Source organism: Schistocerca piceifrons, chromosome 2 (genome assembly GCF_021461385.2).
Source record: "Schistocerca piceifrons isolate TAMUIC-IGC-003096 chromosome 2, iqSchPice1.1, whole genome shotgun sequence".
NCBI classification, from domain to species: Eukaryota; Metazoa; Arthropoda; class Insecta; order Orthoptera; family Acrididae; genus Schistocerca; species Schistocerca piceifrons.
The window spans coordinates 697014186-697034031 of record NC_060139.1 but is presented as its reverse complement, the minus strand read 5'-3'; the positions used below and the strand labels follow the sequence as shown (position 1 = coordinate 697034031).

Below are 19846 nucleotides of genomic sequence, written 5' to 3'. Positions count from 1 at the left end.
CTAAAACTGAGGAACAAGGAAGTGATTTTAAAGTTTATTTGCGGGTTTGTTGTAGACGTACCTTTAATTTAATGAAATGGAACTTGCATTTTAATTCAGACTGTGATCGCTTTACTGAAAATTAAAGTAAAAACCATAGTACTGTACTCGAAATGGAAAATCAAACCGCACCATGTTCTTAAAATAAGCGGCCATGGTGAATGGAAAAATTACTTGGATTAATTTTGCTTTTAGGAAACAAATAAAAATAATTATCATTGGCAATAAAAGTAGTAGCACAGTCTAACATAGCCTATGGTAGTAGTAACTCTTTGTATTCTGTGATAATCGCACCCTTGTGTCGTTATTCGATCACACCAAGCTGTTACAAAGTCGATAGTCATTTCTTTCGATTCAAATAAATCGATAGGCCGTAATATCTGACAAGTGTCAACTAAAACTGAGGAACAAGGAAGTGATTTTAAAGTTTATTTGTGGGTTTGTTGTTTGCCCTAGTGTTTAAACAAGTGGTTGCAGCCATACGATTGCTAGAACGATGACCATGGGAGATGAGACACCAGTTACTTCTCTTGTTTTGCCAGTTTTAATACGCCCCATTTTGTCCCAGGTAAAGTTGATTGCAGTCATTTCGTACAGAATTATACGAAAGAACGAACCACAGTGGTTGGTGCTATTTTGTTAGTATCGTACTGATAAATTGCTGTGTTTTACAGTTAGAGCGACGTGATGTGGGAGCTTCACAAACTCTTCGTGCTGCTCTTTCCAAGGTTGAAGCAGCTCATCCAGGTTTCACATATGATTTCGTTGTTGGTATCATGAGACGTGGTGAATTAAGCATTAACATGAACGAGAGTGTACTACGTCTTCAGGGGAGCACTTCGGAAGCAGATGGTGAGAACTAAGTACTTTTGCATTCTCAACAAAATTGTTAGGGGAAGTTACAATGCAAACTTGAACGAATTTCCATAGCAACTACCACATGCATTGTGTGTCAAAACTGATTTCATTACAGCCGTCGCCCAAATGTATTGTGTGATGTCTGCACAGCTTTCATGCCCTGAAGTGGTCTAGAATGTCATAGTGGTTCCCTTGCTGAAATCTTTGTTGCTGACAAGCTGATCTGACCCATTTTAGAGCTTATCATATACGTCTATTATGTATAAATTGAGTAACTTTTAATCTGAAAATGGCAATTTATTCAGCAGAGTGCAAATTTTGGTTCACTTATATAAGAATCATTAAACCTGTTTTGGCATTGTCTATCCCATCAAAATTAAGAACCTTCAGCAATATTTGACATTGGACATTAAGAAAGTACATGCAGTTCTTAAAAATTTAACCCAGGCACCATATTTACAATATCCAGCTCTGTTTTTCAATATTCTTTGTTCTTGCTGTACTTAAATGTAATGGCAAGGTATTACGATTTTGGGAAAAAAGGCTGCTGTAGCTGACCTACTTATATTAAACAGCAACTGCTTATCTTCTGTTTATTAATATTTACTGGATTAGATTGCCTTTTTCGGAGGAAATAGTTACCTTCATCTATAACAATAAGGGTTCCAGTTAAAGAATTTTTAACCTTGTAATGCAGCTGACATTGAATTTAGATAATCAAATAATTTTTAGACCGAGTGACTAGCAAGGCATCTTTTTAACTGTAATTTAAGTTGTAAGGGATTCCTAATTTCTTGCTTCGTGTTATATAGCAGCTGAAGTTCTTTGTGCTTACTATTTTACCCCCTTCCCCTGCACTCATAGACCTGGCTGAGGCTACAGACTGAACTGTAACATATTATAAGATGGCTCAAATGGCTCCGAGTACTATGGGACTTAACATCTGAGGTCATCAGTCCCCTTATTATAAGATGATAATTTCCTTGGAAGTTGGTAAAGCTAACAAATGCAAAATCATAGTAGTTGTAACAGTTTAATCGGGTCTACTGAAGCAGGGTATACAACCCGTCGGCTTTGACCAATGACGTCATACATTAGTAATAGGTAGTAATGTCTTCACTTCGAGGCATAGATAATAAAACAGTTCTGTGTTCCGGATAAGCGCTATCATTGTACATTAAAATTATTCGCAATGATGATGAGGTAATTTGGAGTATTAGTTTGTTATTGTAGAGCAATTTATACTGTCCTATTTTCGTTTATAGGAATGGATTTGTCTGTTTGTGGGTATGTAATTTTCGTTACTGTCTGTCTAGGCGAGCTTTGGTTATTCCTCGATATTTCCGTGTGGTAAGTTCATGTTTCCATTTGCTTCTTTCACTGTATTTCACTATTTTGACATTACGTAATAGAAATTTCTCAGCTGTCGATATTCTTTCGTTTCCCAGCACCAGTATCAGTACGACATTTTCGAATGTGTGCTTACTATATCACAGGCGAAACCCCTGTCACAACTGAAATTTGCATCCCGCCCCTCACTTCGCCTTTACACTCACGACACGACTAAAATTTGTATCCCGTCCTTCACTTCGCCTTTACACTGACGACACAACTAGAATTTGTATCCCGTCCTTCACTTTGCCTTTACACCGACACTATATATGTCAATTGGCGAACAAGATACAAATTTTGCGTATAGCTATATAGCTCAAGTAACGAATGGGATACTATTTGCGTCCAAGGCAACAAGAAAACTGTAGCCCATAGAGAAGTACGGGTTACAAATTCTACATGTGTCGTCTTCTTGTCTCCGTGTAGTTCAGTTGTGGTACAGGTTGCAAATGTAACTTACGTCTATCTCCATATTTTCGTTACCAGTGTACATATATAGAGGTCAACGGAAGACTGGTATACATATATTACATACGTAGGTCCTTCTGTCGTCAGTAGTACTGATATGTACGTAAGAAAGGACTGTTAGTAATAGCGGAGATGAAATAAACAACACATCTACAATTTGTATCCCGTGTTACACTTACAGTTTACTGAAGCGGAGCATACATCGTTCAAGTGAAGAACAGGACAGTAGGCCTAATGCTAGTGAAAACGAAGAAATCGAGTTACGACAAACTCGTATTCCATACTGTACTTAAGCAACACACTTCGAGTGAGCTTTTAATTTGTATCCAGTGTTTCATTTACAGTTTAGTGAAGCAGGGGATACATAGTTCAAGTGAACAACAGGACAGCAATGCTAGTTGAAACTAAGAAATCGACATCCGCTGAAGTTTATTGCTTAAGTGCAGTACGGGATACAAATAATAATAATAATAATAATATAATAATAATTATTACTATTATTACTTGTATCCCTTATACAAGTAATAATAATAATAATAATAATAAGTATTATTATTACAATTATCATTACTTGTATCCCGTACTGCACTTGAGCAATGCAGTTCTAAAGAGTTTCGAGATACGACTGACATACATGTAACGTGATGTATTCTTTGCTAGTAACATATTTCATTCATTTCTTTCCATTGTATTTTGCGGAGAAATACTAAGATACAAACACGCGATATCGTTAACGTGAAAATGCTTCTGGCCCTTATATATGTAAAGTACAGTTTTTCTCTCTTGCATTCCTTTGTTTCTGAACATTCTTCTCGGCTCTTTCATCTTTGTAATACATGCTCTCTGGCCAATTCTGACGTCATTGGTCAACGCTGACGGGTTGTATCCCCTGCTAAACTAGACCCGTTTAATCAGTAGCACACCCTAACATGTACTTTCACTTCATATTTAATGCAATTTGCGTTATATAGAAACTAGTACTTCAGTGTGCGTCCGCTGAGCTGCATTACATATTGAAGAAGATTGCTTTATGCCTAGGGATGTATCAAATGAGTTGATTCCGTTCTGTGCTTTCTCCCCAATATTTAATAGGTTCTTCCACTTTGATTTTGGCATGCAAAGCACTCTCCACGTTTCATCGCCAGTAACAGTATGGTCCGGGATACTGTTGACCTCCTTGGCTTACCATTGTGGATGATTCAGTGAAGCAATCATTTGCTTGCCTGTCATTATGTTGTGCAGCTGCTTAAGTACCCACCAACATGAAATCTTATAGCACACTCACAAACCGTGAGCAATGTTGTAAACACCCCCATATGAAATGTCAAGCTCCCAAGCAGTGTCCTTATTGTCCAGATTGAACTGTCTAATCTTCAGCATCACCTGACTGTTACAATAGTCCATTCCTTATTTTACTTGTGTTGATGCTCATCTTGTAATCTCTTTTCAAGATCTTAACCAATCCATACAGCTGCTCTTCCAGATCATGTGCCATCTCTGCCAGAATTTCCATTGGCTGCAGTGAAAATTTTTATTTCTTTATGCTGAAACTGACTAAATGGTGCTGTGGTTAGCATACTGGACTTGCAAACAGAAGGACGATGGTTCAAATCTGTGTCTGGTGATCCTAATTTAAGCCTTCTGTGATTCCCCTAAATAGTTTCAGGCAAGTGTCAAGACAGTTCCTTTGAATGGGGCAAGGCCAATGTACTTCCCCATCCTTTTGCAATCTGGGGTCGACAGAAGCGTCCGATCTCACGCGTCGGCTTTGGCCCGTGATCTAAGGGTGTTGTGGTGTGTGACGTCATTACGGCGCGGAGTTTGGTTTGTGAGTGTGGCGTGTTTGTAGATGTCGTCGTGTTGTGGTTTGTTGTGCCCTCTGGTGGTATGTTCAGGGTTTTTGTTTGTTTGGTGTATTGGGCTCAGTTTGATGTTGCTCTGTGGCAAGTGCTGCTTGCGTATTTTTGAAGCGGAATTTGTATCAGTGAGTTAACGGTTTTGTGTGAAGGTTAATGTAGTGATGATTGCTGTACGTCGGGTGGTTTTGTTATTAAGTTTAATCGGTTGTGGTTTTTTGTTCAGGAATGGATATGAAAGACAAGATCAATAGTTCTCGGTTGAGGGCTATGATGGGGGACACAGCTTTAGAGCTGATTAAGTTCCTACAGCTTTTCGGCTTAATTGCCAAGGTGGTGAAGTGCGGTGTGTGCCGTGAACCAATGAAATTGGTTAAAGTTCCGGCCTCTCGGACCAGGGACGGTTATATGTGGCGCTGTCGCAAAGACGATATATGGCGTTCCATGTGCCGCGGTACCTGGTTCGAGAAGTCTAGGTTGGGCATGCGCGAGATTGTGCTTGTTACATATTATTTTTGTTATCGATCCCCACAGAGTTTTTGCGCGCATGACACTGGTGTGAGTGAGAGGAGCGTTTTAGATTGGTATTCCTTTTGTCGTGAAGTGTGTTCGGAATTTATTAAGTACAGGGGTAAGTTGGGGGGGGGGGCATGGGGTTGTTGTGGAGGTGGCCGAGTCACAGTTTGGGAAAAGGAAGTATGGGAGTGGGAAGTCTGTGGCTGGTCTTTGGGTGTGGGGGGCTGTTGTTCTGGGGGGTGGGGGTTCGGAATGTGTTTTTAGGGTTGTGGAAGGGAGGTCCAAGGCTGAATTGGTGGGGTTAATTAAGGAATATATAGAGCTGGGGTCCACAATAGTTTCTGATGCTTTTTCTTCTTATTGGGGGTTGGGTGAGAGGGGATTTAATCATTTAGTAGTGTACCATAGTTTAGAGCTTAAGAATTATGAGACTGGGGCTTGTACTAATACAATAGAGGGGATGTGGGGGGCGGTTAAGTCAGTTCTTGGGAGGGGAAAGAGGCGCTCTTCCAACCTTCAGTCTCACTTAGATGAGTACTGGTGGCGGAAGAGTGTCCCAGAGGGCTGTTGTATTGTTCGGGTTTTCTTAAGGGCTGTGGGTAAAATGTATAGGCCGAAAGTTGTTAGTTAGGGTGGTCTGGGTAGGTGGGTGGATGGCTGTGGCTCATGGTGGGGTGGGTGGTTTATTTTGTTGTATAGTATTTGTTAAGGGGGGGGAGAGGGGGAGTGAGTTTGTTTTTTGTTTTAGTTGTGGAGGATCTATTTTGTTGAAGTTTTTGTTGAGTTGTAGTGTGTGATTGAGATTTTTTTATGTTGCATTTGATTTTTGTTTGTGTGTTTTTTATTTTGGGGCCGGGGGGGGGGGGGTTGAGGTGTGGGTGGGTTGGGTTTTTCTTTTGGTTTAGTATTTTTTCGTTGGTTTGTTTGTGTGTGTGTGTGTGTGTGTGTGTGTGTGTGTGTGTGTTTGCGTGTGCATTTGTGTGTGATTGTGGTGGCCAATCTAGTTTGTTGGGCTGGAACTTTCTTGTGGTAAGTTCTCATTTTTTTGTTTTTGTCGTACGTGTTGTGTATTGGGGTGTAGGGAAGTGATTCATTGACATTTGTGGCTGTGAAGGTTGGTATTGTTATTGGGAGATGTTTTTGAGTTACATAGGTCAAGGGTAGTGGTCGATCCTAATTTATGGGATCGGGAGCTGCTGTAGATCTGTGTAGGTCAAGGGCAGTGTTTGTTCGTAATGTTTGGCGGTGCATTTTGATTTTTGTATTGGGAGATGGAATCGGGAGTTGCTGTTGAGCTATATAGGTCAAGGGAAGTGTTCGATCCCAATTTATGGGATCGGGAGCTGCTGTAGATCTGTGTAGGTCAAGGGAAGTGTTTGTTCGTAATGTTTGGCGGTGCATTTTGATTTTTGTATTGGGAGATGGGATCGGCAGCTGCTGTTGGACTACTTAGGTCAAGGGAAGTGTTCGATCCCAATTTATGGGATCGGGAGCTGCTGTAGATCTATATAGGTCAAGGGAAGTGTCCGATTCCAGATAATATTGTGTTTTGTGGTATTTGGTGAGTTTTGTGATGTCGATTTTTTTCGTCGTTTTGCGTGGTTTTGTATGGGGGTGGGTGGCTAAATTTGTTTATATTTAGTTTCTCCCCACCCAAAAACCCCCCATTTCCCACGCTTGTCCCATTAGAGTCATTAGGCTTTTTGTGAAACGTGTGTGTGTGTGTTTTTTGATGTATTTTCGTCTTTATGATACGTATGCAATGATTTTATATCCGCCATATTGGAATTGTCGTTTATGGTTGTTTCCGCCATATTTGTGATGTCATGGGTCAAAGCGGACGGGTGGGATCGCACGCTTCCGTGTTTCCGCAATCTGAGATTTTGCTACATTTATTATAATGTCTTTGCCGATGGTATGTAAAACCCTAATCTTCCTTCCTACCTTTTTTTCGTTACTCTGAAGAATTCCCTTTTCAGATTTATCTTTATTTCCTTTACTGCTTGCCCGATGTAGAGACTGAAGGGGATAGGCTACAACACTGCCCCACTCTCTTCTCGACTGCAGCTCAGTAGAATTTCAGTTTCAAATGGTTAACACACTAACCTTCACCTAACCACAGGGGAGGGAGTGATGTCAGGAGAATGTAAAGGGCAATCCACAGGTCCATCTTGTCCAATCCTATGTCCAGTTCAGTGTTTTCTGAATTTCCACCAGTGAGGTGAGGTGGAGCATCTTGTTGAAGCCAAAATTTCAAAGGTCTTCAGTCTGAGGAAAAGCAAACATTTCTGCAACATCTCTAGTTATGCTATTCCTGTAAGTCTTGCAGCAAAGAAGAATGCTCCAATTATCTTGTTGCATATGAGACCACACCAAATATTCGCTTTCAGGCTGTCTTGCGCCTTTCCCCTGATATAGTGTGGATTCTATGGCCCCCATACATAACTTTGTGTATTCACTGATCCAGATACAATGAACGTGGTCTCATCAGAAAACATTGCTCGTGGCAAATCCATATCACCATTGCTTGTCATCAGACTTAATGGCCTGCAGAATCTGCACCTTGTATGGATACAGACACAGCTGCTTTTTGTGGACCTTGTAAATAGTTGCACATGGCATCTGGAATTCCTGTCAAACCTAACAAATTGATCAGCGTAAACTTTGTTGGAACATTTGGTAGACATTGTCAACTTTTCCTACTATGCTTTTAGTCTCTTGTATCTTAGTGTTACTTTTTTGTAAATAGGATGAGCAAAACAGTGAATTTAAAGTGACATATAAAAGCACAGTCTGTGCCTTCTCCTGAACTGATGCCATTTTTGCATGGATGGACAACAAATAAGCAATGAAAATGCATCAAATGTCGACAAAATTTAAGCACCAACTCTAAGTCCTGCTGCACACAATAGACAAGCCAGACCTGAAAAAAATAAATATTTACTATTTTTAAACCATCTCAAAAATTGGGTATTTCGGTGTAGACACCCTGTGCATTTCAGTGAATATAAGTGGACGCTAAAAAAGTCTAATGTGAATTAAAGCACAGGAGGCATACTTTACTCATAAGAACGTCAGTTGGAAATAACTGAAAGTGGACAGGTACACTTGACTGCCAAAATTATTGTGGGTTAAAATCATAAAAGGTTGACAACTGTATACTTAAAATGGTATCGAATCATATTCTCTGGAGCATATTGGGTGCTATCTTTAATTTTTGAAGGTATACTGTGCTGGACAATAATTTAATTTTTTTTTGAAGCAATTGAAGTACTGTAGAACTAGGTGAAACTAGCAGAAGTGTAATTGTTTGAAGATGCAATAATGGATTGTGGATGTTCACCAGAATACTTAAACACTTGAAAAGAATTAGTGCTATATTGTGACCACGTACATTTTGGCTGTGACAGTGAGAGCTGTGATAAGAGGAACTCAGTTTCAAGATGCAAAATGTCAATAAGTAAATTTAATCAAACTACAGTGTCATTGCACACATTAAAAATGATATTCAGTAGCCTGAAGTGGACCCATCCATATGCTAAAAGGGAAACTTTTGTGTAACATTACCTATCTTAGACCTTATTGTATGAAATCATTACATTCATAAGGTTGTCAAAAATTACATGTTGCTTTCTGCTTTCAAATAGTTCTCATTTCTTTGATCTGAAGGGTAAAGATGAATATTCAGTACTTAGCTTGAACAGTGACGTATGAAGCATACTACAAACTTCATAAACAACATGGCATCTATATCCTGTGAATGACAATTTTTTCAAACGTAATAAATGCAGAGAGTTTCAATTACAGAAATTTACCACAGTGTGAAACAAATATTTAAGATTACAAATCATACAATCAATCACATGTAAGTAAGAGGTATTTCTAGGAAAGAAATAAAATTATCATAAAAATAGTGTACAGTGGTAAGGGACATCACAGCACACAGTATGAACTGAAATAAATAATGTAAATATGTGTTGTAAACGAATGGTGGCTGTGAGGGCAAATCGGAAAGTTCTGCTCCAAGTTTTTTTAGCCGAAATAAGGTACATACAGGTTCTCATCAATTAAGACATTTGCCCCATTGCAGCACTAAATGCAGATTAGAAACATGGAACTCACTCGGGGTGAGGTCCAGATTGTATGGTGGATGGTATAGAGCCTATCTGTTAAATACCGGAGCTTGTCGGTAGTTTAAATTGCTACATGTGGCCTCAAATTGTCATGGAGAATAATCACATTGTTCCCATCAAGAGTCCATCAGTACTTCTTCCTGGTAGAAGCTCATAGATGCAGTAGTATGGAACAATAACTGTCTGCATTGATAGTTGCACCCAGTGGCATGGAATCCAGCAAGAGCAGTCCACAGTGATCTCAGTAGACTTGACATCACTTTCCCACTTACATGAGTTTGAACAGAATTTTTTGTCATAGGCTCTGCTGCTTTGTTTCCAATGTGAAATACAGTATCCATGTTTTATCATCAGTAACAGTGCAATACAGGAAACTTGTCACCGTGCTCAGTATACCATTGCAGATGATTCAGTGAAGCAGTCATTTGCTTGCCTTTCATGATGTCATTCATACTTAGGCACCCACCAACATGAAACCCTCCAGTACCCAAGGACCTGTAAGATGATGTTGTAAACATCCCGTATGAAATGTCAAGGTCCCGGGAAATGCCCTGGAGGTGCACATGCCATCCAGTTTCACAACTGCACCCATGGGGGGAGATATTGTCATTTAGTGACATGCACAGCCTCCTTGAATACTCACTGTCACACAAGTCGTCACGGACTATTGCGAACTCAAAACACGTGCAGCTTGCACATCTCAATGCAAGACATTTTTCCTCATATGTCGGATGGATTTCCTGTGGATTTTAATGGATGTTCATCACATGCCCCATAGAAATAAAGTGCATTACGTTGCTTGTAGTCAGTGGACACGGGAAGCACAACCGGCATCTTCAGCAACTGACAACAGGTCAGTGCCATTTAGCTACCAGCAGATAAAGTTGGATCTGTCCACAAAAAGTCCATTACTGGAAATGGGTATGTTAAATTGCATTTACAGCTGTAATTTGGGTTAAAAAGGGCAAAGACTTGTGGATCCACCTTCGTAGTATAGGAGAACACACTTTAGCTGCATAGGTCAAAGGTAGGTTGCAAAACAGAGTTCCGAATGTATGCACTATTCAGTAGTAAATCAAAATGTATGTCAGGTAAGACATACAGTAAGAAATTACAAAATGTATATTTATCATAAAAAATCAGGGCAGTATCAGAAAATACGTTTTAGCTGTATAGGTCACGAGGAGATTGCGATTTGCACTTATGAAAATATGTACTTCAGATGAATAAATCAAAACTTCAGTGACAAGAAGCACTGTTACTATCTGTTGTAAAGAAACTGCATTGAGAATCGTAAAAAGGAACTCTATAGCTGTAGTAGAGATAAAGATGCACAGTATGAACTAAACAAAATATTTATTGTAGAGAAATCAAAGTTAATATCGGAAATTACACTTTAATTATATAACTCAAGGGGAGATAGCAATACCCAAGTTCAGATACGAGAATCTTATCATACATTTCTCAGTAATGACATGGCCTATTCTTATGTTCTCAGACCCAAGTTGGGTGATGGGTAAGTTAATCTGTTATCTGTTATTCCGTATTTAAGTAAAAGAAACTCAGGCAGCTAAACACAACAGCTCAAAACTATTGAGCAGAAAAACTAGGATGCAAATAAAAATTACAATAATAGGACATACAGCTGTATTTATCAGTAGAAACTGACTATTTGCAATAAGGTCACATGCAGCAAATCAAAGCTAACTATGAAACTATTTAAACAAAAAGATTGCTAATGTTTCAAAGCCAAGCGTTAATCGAGAAAGGAACAAAACGAAGAGTGAAATTGATTACAAAAATTAAATAAAAGGAAATAAAACAGAATTTTACGAATAATAGCCACTAACATTTCAGAATAAAAACACAACTTTCGCTTTCTGGAACATAAATTTTGCTCAGTCTTTTCAAAAAAATCATGGTCCCCTGTAGGGTTTTACCTCCATTTTTCAAAATTTTCCCGAAGAGCTTGGGGAAGGGCGCCTTACGTGGTGCATTGTGCCTTGAGATCTTCAGCCCACTTTCTTGTTGTCACATTGCAGTCCAGCTCATTCTCCATCTCTTGTGCGAGGACACCTTCCTGGGTGCATTTTCCAGCATGCACTATGCAGTGTCGCTTTCTGCGCCGACGATGACCATGGACTTTTTTGCACCTCATATCCAGCATGGTAGCCAGTCCTTTGTGGTGGGGCCACCATGTACCCTGTTGGTTGTAGCCCCCTGACAACACAGGGATCTCTCTGCTGATGCTTGTGCTGTTAACTCCCCACGTATGCCAAGGGGTAGATGCCCGTCACCCTGGGGCATCAGGACTCTCAGCAAAGGCCATCCTGCCAGGTAGCTTTTGCTGCAGCTGGGTGGCACCTGTGGGGAGTGCCCCTGGTCAGAGTGGGTGGCATCAGGGCAGATGATGCATGATGAAGCGTATCATTTCATCACTTGCTGGTGATCAGGCACCAGCAGTCCTAAGCGTTCCAAGTCTCAGTACAATGCAAGAAAGTACAAATCTAAATCATTCCCCTCCCTGGCCACACCATGGGAGGAATGCCAGGCTAAGGATGGCAGCGTACCTTATTCACCCCAGTACCTCGTATGTATGGGAACTTATGGGAACTCCTTTGTTTTGATGAAGCCACAGTTTTTTGTAGAGCATTTAGAGGACAAGTTTTGGGAGGTGGAGGGCTTTTCGAAAATGCTCTTGGGGTCAGTCTTGATAAAAACAGCATCCTCTGCCCAGTGTTACTCACTTGGAACCAGCTGGGGGGTTGTTTCTGTTACCATCACGCCACATAAGAGCTTAAATATAGTCCAGGGTATTATATTCCACAGAGACCTTCTTTTGCAGTCTGATGATGAGCTGCATGCCAATTTAGAGCGGTGAGGTGTTCATTTCATGCAGCACGTCCATCTGAGTCCGAGGGTAATCAGGTTGCCACTGGTGCCTTCATCTTGACCTCTAAGGGTGACACCTTACCCAAGAAGGTCAAGGTGATGGTCTACCACTGTGATGTCCCTCCCCCGATGTGGTGCTTTAAGTGCTGGAAATTTGGCCGTATGTCTTCCCGCCGTACTTCCAGTGTCACATGTCGAGATTGTGGACATCCATCACATCCCAATACTCAGTGTGCCCCACCTCCCTGGACGGACTGACGTACACTGAGGCTAAGAGAAAATATGAGTGCCTACATCCTGTGGCTATGACCTTCTCATACGCCGCCGCTACAAGAACAGTTTTAGCCCCATCAGTTCTGCAAATTCCAGTCAGCTCTCAGAGCCAGAAGGCTACACCTCCCCATTGCTCCCGCACCACCTACGTCGGGAGCACTGCTTCCCAACCATCGGGGACACCAGTCCCCACTTCCGAGCCAGAGAAGCGTTAGTCTTCTTCGGGGCTCCTCTCGCCAGGAAGGGATCCTTTGGCTCACTCCCTTCCCAAGTTTCTGCTGGTGGGAAAGATGACACCTGCCAGTGGCTGAAGTGCCCAAAAGCAGCTGGTCATAGGGCTTCACGATCCTCCTCAGCCCCGGAGACTGAATCAGTGAAGCCCTCCCAATGAGAGAAACCCAAGGAGCAGCGAAAAAAGTCCAAAAAGATGAGCTAAGACCAAGGAAACTCCGGTGGCACCCACACCACTGCTACCTACAAGCTCTGCGTCTGGGGATGAGCTCGCCGGACCCTCAGACACAATGGATATAGACCTGGATCTGGTGCGATGGCATCTTTCTGTTGCAATGGCGGGAGAGCACCATCATTCCAGTGCTCAAACCTGGTAAAAACCTGCTTGATGTGGATAGCTATTGGCCCATCAGCCTCACCAACATTTTTGTAAGCTGCTGGAATGTATGGTGTGTCGGTGATTGGGTTGGGTCCTGGAGTCACATGGCCTACTGGCTCCATGGCAGGACAGCTTCCGCCAGGGTCACTCTTCCACTGGTCATTTAGTGTCTCTCAAGTCTGCCATCCGAACAGCCTTTTCCAGATGCTGGCACCCGGTTGCCGTCTTTTTTGATTTACGAAAATCACATGACACAACCTGGCAACATCGTATCCTTGCCACATTATACGAGTGGGGTCTCTGAGACCCGCTCCTGATTTTTATCCATAGTTTCCTGTCGCTTTGTGCTTTCCATCTCCAAGTTGGTGCCTCCCATAGTTCCCCCCATATCCAGGAGAATGGGGTCCTGCAGGGCTCCGTATTGAGTGTATCTCTATTTTTAGTGGCCATTAAGCAGCAACTGTAGGGGCTGTCCGTCTCACCTTCTCTATATGCAGATGACTTCCGCATTTCATACTGCTCCACAAGTACTGATGTTGCTGAACGGCACCTGCAGGGAGTCACGCACAAGGTGCAGTCATGGGCTCTAGCCCACGGTTTCCAGTTTTCAGTCACAAAGTCGTGTGTTATGCACTCCTGTCTGCGTCGTACCATTCATCTGAAACCAGAACTTTATCTTAATGATGATCCACTCACTGTAGTGGAGACACATTGATTCTTAGGACTGGTTTTTGATGCCCGTTTGGCTTGGCTTCCTCACCTCCGCCAGCTTATGTTGAAATGCTGGTAGCACCTCAGTGCCCTCTGCTGCTGAGTAACACCAACTGAGGTGCAGATCACTCTATGCTGCAGCAGCTCTACAGAGCCCTTGTTCAATCCCGTCTTGACTATGGGAGTGTGGTTTATGGTTCGGTGGCACCCTCAGCATTGTGTTTACTCGACCCAGTGCACCACTGTGGCATTCGCCTAGCGACAGGAGCTTTTAGGACGATTCCGGTGACCAGTGTCCTGGTGGAGGCCGGAGCCCCTCCATTGCAGGTTAGGCATGTGCAATTGCTCTCCAGTTACATTGCACATGTTTGTAGTTCTCCTGCACATCCGAATTACCATCTCCTTTTCCCGCCCATGGCAATTCATCTCCCTCATTGGCGGCCCAGGTCAAGGCTTAAAATTGCAGTTCATGTGCGATCCCTTCTCTCCGAACAGGCATCCTTGCCTTTACCAGCTATACTTGAGGTTCATTCACGAACACCTCCATGGTGTACACCTAGGCCGTGGCTTTGCCTGGACCTTACACATGGCTCTAAGGACTCAGTTAACCCCGCAACTCTCCACTGTCAGTTCCTATCAATTCTCGACATGTACTGGGGCCATTAAGTGGTTTACACCGATGGCTGATGGTCATGTTGGCTTTGCCTATGTTCATGGAGGACATATAGAACAGCACTCCTTACCAGATGGCTGCAGTATTTTCACTGCAGAGTTGGTGGCCATATCTCGTGCTCTTGAGCACATTTGCTCATGCCCAGGTGAGTCATTTCTCCGGTGTACTGACTCCTTGAGCAGCCTACAAGCTGTGACCAGTGCTACCCTCATCATCTTTGGATAGGAACCATCCAGGAGTCCGTCTATGCACAGGAACAGTCCAGTCATTTAGTGGTGTTTGTCTAGACCCCAGGTCATGTCGGAATCCCAGGCAACGAACTTGCCGACAGGCTGGCCAAACAGGCTACGTGGAAGCCACGTATGGAGATTGGCATCTCTGAAACTGACCTGCATACAGTATTACACCGCACTGTTTTGCGGCTTAGGGAGACGGAATGCATAACCTCAGTACGCACAACAAGCTGTGTGCCATTAAGGAAACTACGAATGTGTGGAAGACCTCCATGTGTGCCTCTCACAGGGACTCTGTGGTTCTGTCGGCTCTGCATTGGCCATACGTGGCTGACGCATGGTTATCTCCTCCGTCGTGAGGACCTGCCTCGGTGTCGCTGTGGCTGACGAATGCTGGTTGTCCATCTCTTGCTGGACTGCCCACTTTTAGCTGCTCTGTGGCGGACTTTTAACTTTCCCAGCACCCTACCTTTGGTGTTGGGCGACAATGCTTCAACAGCAGCTTTAGTTTTACATTTTATTTGTGGGGGTGAGTTTTATCATTTGCTCCAAGTTTTAGCACATGTCCTTTGTCCCTGTGTGTCCTCCTCCCTAGTGCTTTCAGAGTGGAGGTTTTAATGTGTTGCGGAGTGGGTGGCTTTTTCTTGTCCCCTTTTGTCCTTTAAAGTGTTTGTTGCCCTTCAGTCGTTGTTGTGGTTTTTCCTTTCATTCTGTTTTTTGTTGTAAGTGTCATTGTTTTAGTTTCACCCTTGCAGTATTGTTTCCTTAGGAACAAGGGACAGATGACCTCGCAGTTTGGTCCCTTCTTCCCCCCCCCCCCCCCCCCCCCCCCCCCCCCCCCCCCCCCCCGTCTTTTAAACCAACCAACCACTTGTCTGAGACTGTAGTAGGGACATTCACTGCTTCCCTTGCTCTGTAATGCTTTTTATTCTCCGCCCCCCCCCCCCCCCCCCAATACCCACTATTGTATTTGTGAAGGCCCCCCTTTTTTATTTCTAAGTTCTATAGTGTGATTGATTTCTAAATACTTGTAACCAACCTTATCTACTCCTTAATAAGCCTGACATCCATCTGAAATTATTGTTGACCCACTGGCTATATACAGGGTGATTCAAAAAGAATACCACAACTTTAAAAATGTGTATTTAATGAAAGAAACATAATATAACCTTCTGTTATACATCATTACAAAGAGTATTTAAAAAGGTTTTTATCACTCAAAAACAAGTTCAGAGATGTTCAATATGGCCCCCTCCAGACACACGAGCAATATCAACCCGATACTCCAACTCTCTGTAGCATATCAGGCGTAACAGTTTGGATAGCTGCTGTTATTTCTAGTTTCAAATCATCAATGGTGGCTGGGAGAGGTGGCCGAAACACCATATCCTTAACATACCCCCATAAGAAAAATTTGCAGGGGGTAAGATCATGGGTTCTTGGAGGCCAGTGATGCCACGGGCAGCATGGCGGCCGATCCATCGCCTCGGGTAGTTGACGTTCAGGTAGTTACGGACAGATAAGTGCCAATGTGGTGGCGCTCCATCCTTTTTCGTAGGACTCTCCATACTGTTGATTGTGGAATTTGCAGCTCTCTGCTAGCTCTCCAAGTCGATTTTCCTGGGCTGCGAACAAATGCTTGCTGGATGTGTGCTACATTTTCATCACTCGTCCTCGGCCGTCCAGAACTTTTCCCTTTGCGCAAACACCCATTCTCTGTAAACTGTTTATACCAACGTTTAATACACCACCTATCAGGAGGTTTAACACCATACTTCGTTCGAAATGCACGCTGAACAACTGTCGTCGATTCACTTCTGCCGTACTCAATAACACAAAAAGCTTTCTGTTGAGCGGTCGCCATCTTAGCATCAACTGACGCTGACTCCTAGTCAACAGCGCCTCAAGTGTACAAATGTACAACTAAATGAAACTTTATAGCTCCCTTAATTCGCCGACAGGTAGTGCTTAGCTCTGCCTTTTGTCGTTGCAGAGTTTTAAATTCCTAAAGTTGTGGTATTCTTTTTGAATCACCCTGTACTTCCTTATTAGGTTAAACATAGTGGTGGCTTTCCTACTTTCTGCTTAATGAGATACCATGTTAGGGTAAGGATTGCCAGTACAAATAATCCCCCCACCCCACACACAGAGAGTCCAACATCATTATGCCCTCTCCCACCCTTTTTGCCAAATTCAGACTCACTTGTTTCAAGAATGCACCCCCTCCCCCTCACTTTTTTTTGTTTCTTAATAAACCAAGGACAAATTTCACTACAGCAAGAAAACCAGTCTATAACTGTTTTAATGTCTGTCTGACTTTCAGGTTTGTGAACCAAACATGACACTTTAGACAAGAACCTAACAAATCAATAAAATATTTTTCACAGTTAACTTTGATTTGTCAAACCAAGTGCCTTGACGAATAGAACGCCACATGTAGTTATTCTACAGTGCCACATGTAAAGGATGTAAAGGTCCTGAGTCTGGTTCTTAGGAAACCAGGAACCTTAGACAGTTTCATGTCACGGTCACATACATGGCATTTATACTGATTAGCAGTGCAACTGAACTTTTCATGAAATTAATAGTGCTGTTTGCGTCCCCAAGCTTGACTGCTAATTTCAGCATTATGAAATGTACCCAAGGAATTTCAATCTCAACACTTGCACTATGTAAAATCAGGTGCAGATCTTTGACTAGCAACAACCTCCATATTTTAATGAGAAACTGACTGCCTAATCTTTCTTTATGAACTGAGGTGACAAAAGTCATGTGCTACCTCCTCATATAGTGTCAGACCTCCCTTTGCCCAATGTAGTGCAGCAATGTGACATGACATGGACTAAGCAAGTCATTGGAAGACATATGCAGAAATTGAGTCATGCTTCCTTTATATCCCTCCATAATTGACAAAGTGTTGCTGGTGCAGAACATTGTGCATGAACTGACCTCTTGATTATGTTCCATAAATTTTTGATGGGATTCACGTTGAGCAATCTGGGTTGCTAAATCGTTAGCTCAAATTGTCCAGAACATTCTTCAAACCAATCGTAAACAAATGTGGTTTTGTGACACAGCAATTTGTCATTCATAGGGTCCAGAGACAGGGAGCATTCTCATCCATCGAAATTCCTTCGTTGTTTTGGAACAGGAAGTCCATGAAAGGCTGCAAACATTCTCCAAGTAGCCAAACATAACTGTTTCCAGTCAATGATCAGTTAAGGTGGACCAGAGGACCCAGCCCAGTCAATGCAAACCCAGCCCACACTGTTATGGAGCCACCACCATCTTGCACAGTGTCTTGTTGACAACATTGATCCATGGCTTTGTGTGGTCTGTGCCACACTCAAACCCTGCCATCAGCTCTTACCAACTGAAATTGGGACTCATCTGTACTGACCACAGTTTTCTGGTCATCTAGGGTCCAACCAATATAGTTATGAGCCTAAGAGAGGTGCTTCAGGCGATGTCATGCTGTTAGCAAAGGCACTCGCGTCAATTGCCTGCTGCCATAACTCATTTATGCCAGATTTTGCTGCACTGTTCTAATGGGTATGTTTGTCGATGTCCCATATTGATTTCTGCTGTTATTTCATGCAAGTTGCAAGCCTTTTCACATGAATCACCCAATTATAAATAATAGCTCTGCCAGTGTGCACTGCCCTTTTGTACCATGTGTACACGATAGTACTGCCAGCTGTATATGTGCACATCACTATCACATGATTTTTATCACCTCAGTGTATACAGAATATAGATGGTGTTACACCTGTCAGTTTGTGTGGCTATCCTGAAATGGTAATTGTTTGCATATCCAAGCATACAGTATACTTCATGCCAATTTGACATTTTTTGTTTGCCTTCTTCATGGTACTCCTGTTTTAATGACCAGCAGTGTATAAAATGAAAGGTATTTCTGAGAGACAACAGTACAGAACCTGGCTATACTAGGGGAACCACCGTATGTTACACAGTATATATACGAGGGGTGTTTGAAAAGTCCGTGCAAAGTCCGAGAAATGGCACCACAGGCACGTATCAAGGTCATGTTCAGTTAGTAGCATCTTTGGAAAGAATGCACACTAACTTTCAGTCATATTGGTCTATTTCTTTGTGTTTGGCATTTGTGTGAATCAAGGAAGTCGAGTGATTGCCAAAAAATGGATGAAAAAGAATTTTGTGTTGTGATTAAACATTACTTTATGAAAGGCAAAGTGCCTCAAGTGACTAAAGAGAAGCTTGATAAACATTACGATGACTCTGCACCGCCCGCATCTCGTGGTCGTGCGGTAGCATTCTCGCTTCCCACGCCCGGGTTCCCGGGTTCGATTCCCGGCGGGGTCAGGGATTTTCTCTGCCTCGTGATGGCTGGGTGTTGTGTGCTGTCCTTAGGTTAAATTAGTTCTAAGTTCTAGGCGACTGATGACCTCAGCAGTTGAGTCGCATAGTGCTCAGAGCCATTTGAACCATTTGATGACTCTGCACCTTCGAGTAGAATAGTTTATAAATGGTTTCAAAATTTTCGGAGTGGCCATATGGTCACAAGTGATGCTGAACATTCTGGTCACCCTGTGGAGGTTACAACTCCAGAAATCATTGATAAAATCCATGATACGGTGATGGATGACAGAAGAGTTAAGGTGTGTGAGATTGCTAGTGCTGTGGGCATCTCAAATGAGCAGGTACATAATATTTTGCATAAACATTTTGACACGAGAAAGCTATCCACAAGATGGGTTCCGCAATTGCTCACGCTTGACCAAAAACAGAATCGTGTGAAGCGTTGCAAGGATGGTTTACAGCTGTTCAGGGAGAATCCACAGGACTTTAAGCATTGTTTCATCACGCCTGAGACCAAACAACAATCGAAACAATGGGTTACCGAGGAAGAATCTGAATCAAAAAAGGCGAAGACCATTCCTTCGGCCGGAAAGGTTATGGAGACTGTCTTTTGGGATTCGCAAGGGATAAACTTCATAGACTATCTGGAAGAGGGTAAAACTATTACATGTGAATATTATTGATTGTTATTGGACCGTTTTAAAACTGAGCTGTAAGAAAAACGCTCGCGGTTGGACTGCAAAAAGTCCTTTTCCATCATGACAGTGCACCAGCACACACCTCAGCAGTTGTGGTCGCAAATTTAATGGAAATAGGATTCCAACTCGTTTCACATCCCCCCAATTCTTCAG

At 42.5% G+C, this 19846-nt stretch overlaps 1 protein-coding gene across 1 annotated transcript in view; it reads left to right on the top strand.

Annotated features, from left to right (window-relative positions):
• Window positions 1-390: 390 nt before the first annotated feature.
• LOC124776833 (programmed cell death protein 10) overlaps window positions 391-19846 on the top strand; it is a 42176-nt gene continuing 22720 nt past the window's right edge. The window contains exons 1-2 of the mRNA XM_047251999.1: window positions 391-607; window positions 714-891. Coding sequence (XP_047107955.1) covers window positions 536-607; window positions 714-891 — 250 coding nt within the window. The 5' untranslated portion in view covers window positions 391-535. The remainder of the gene's footprint in view (window positions 608-713; window positions 892-19846) is intronic.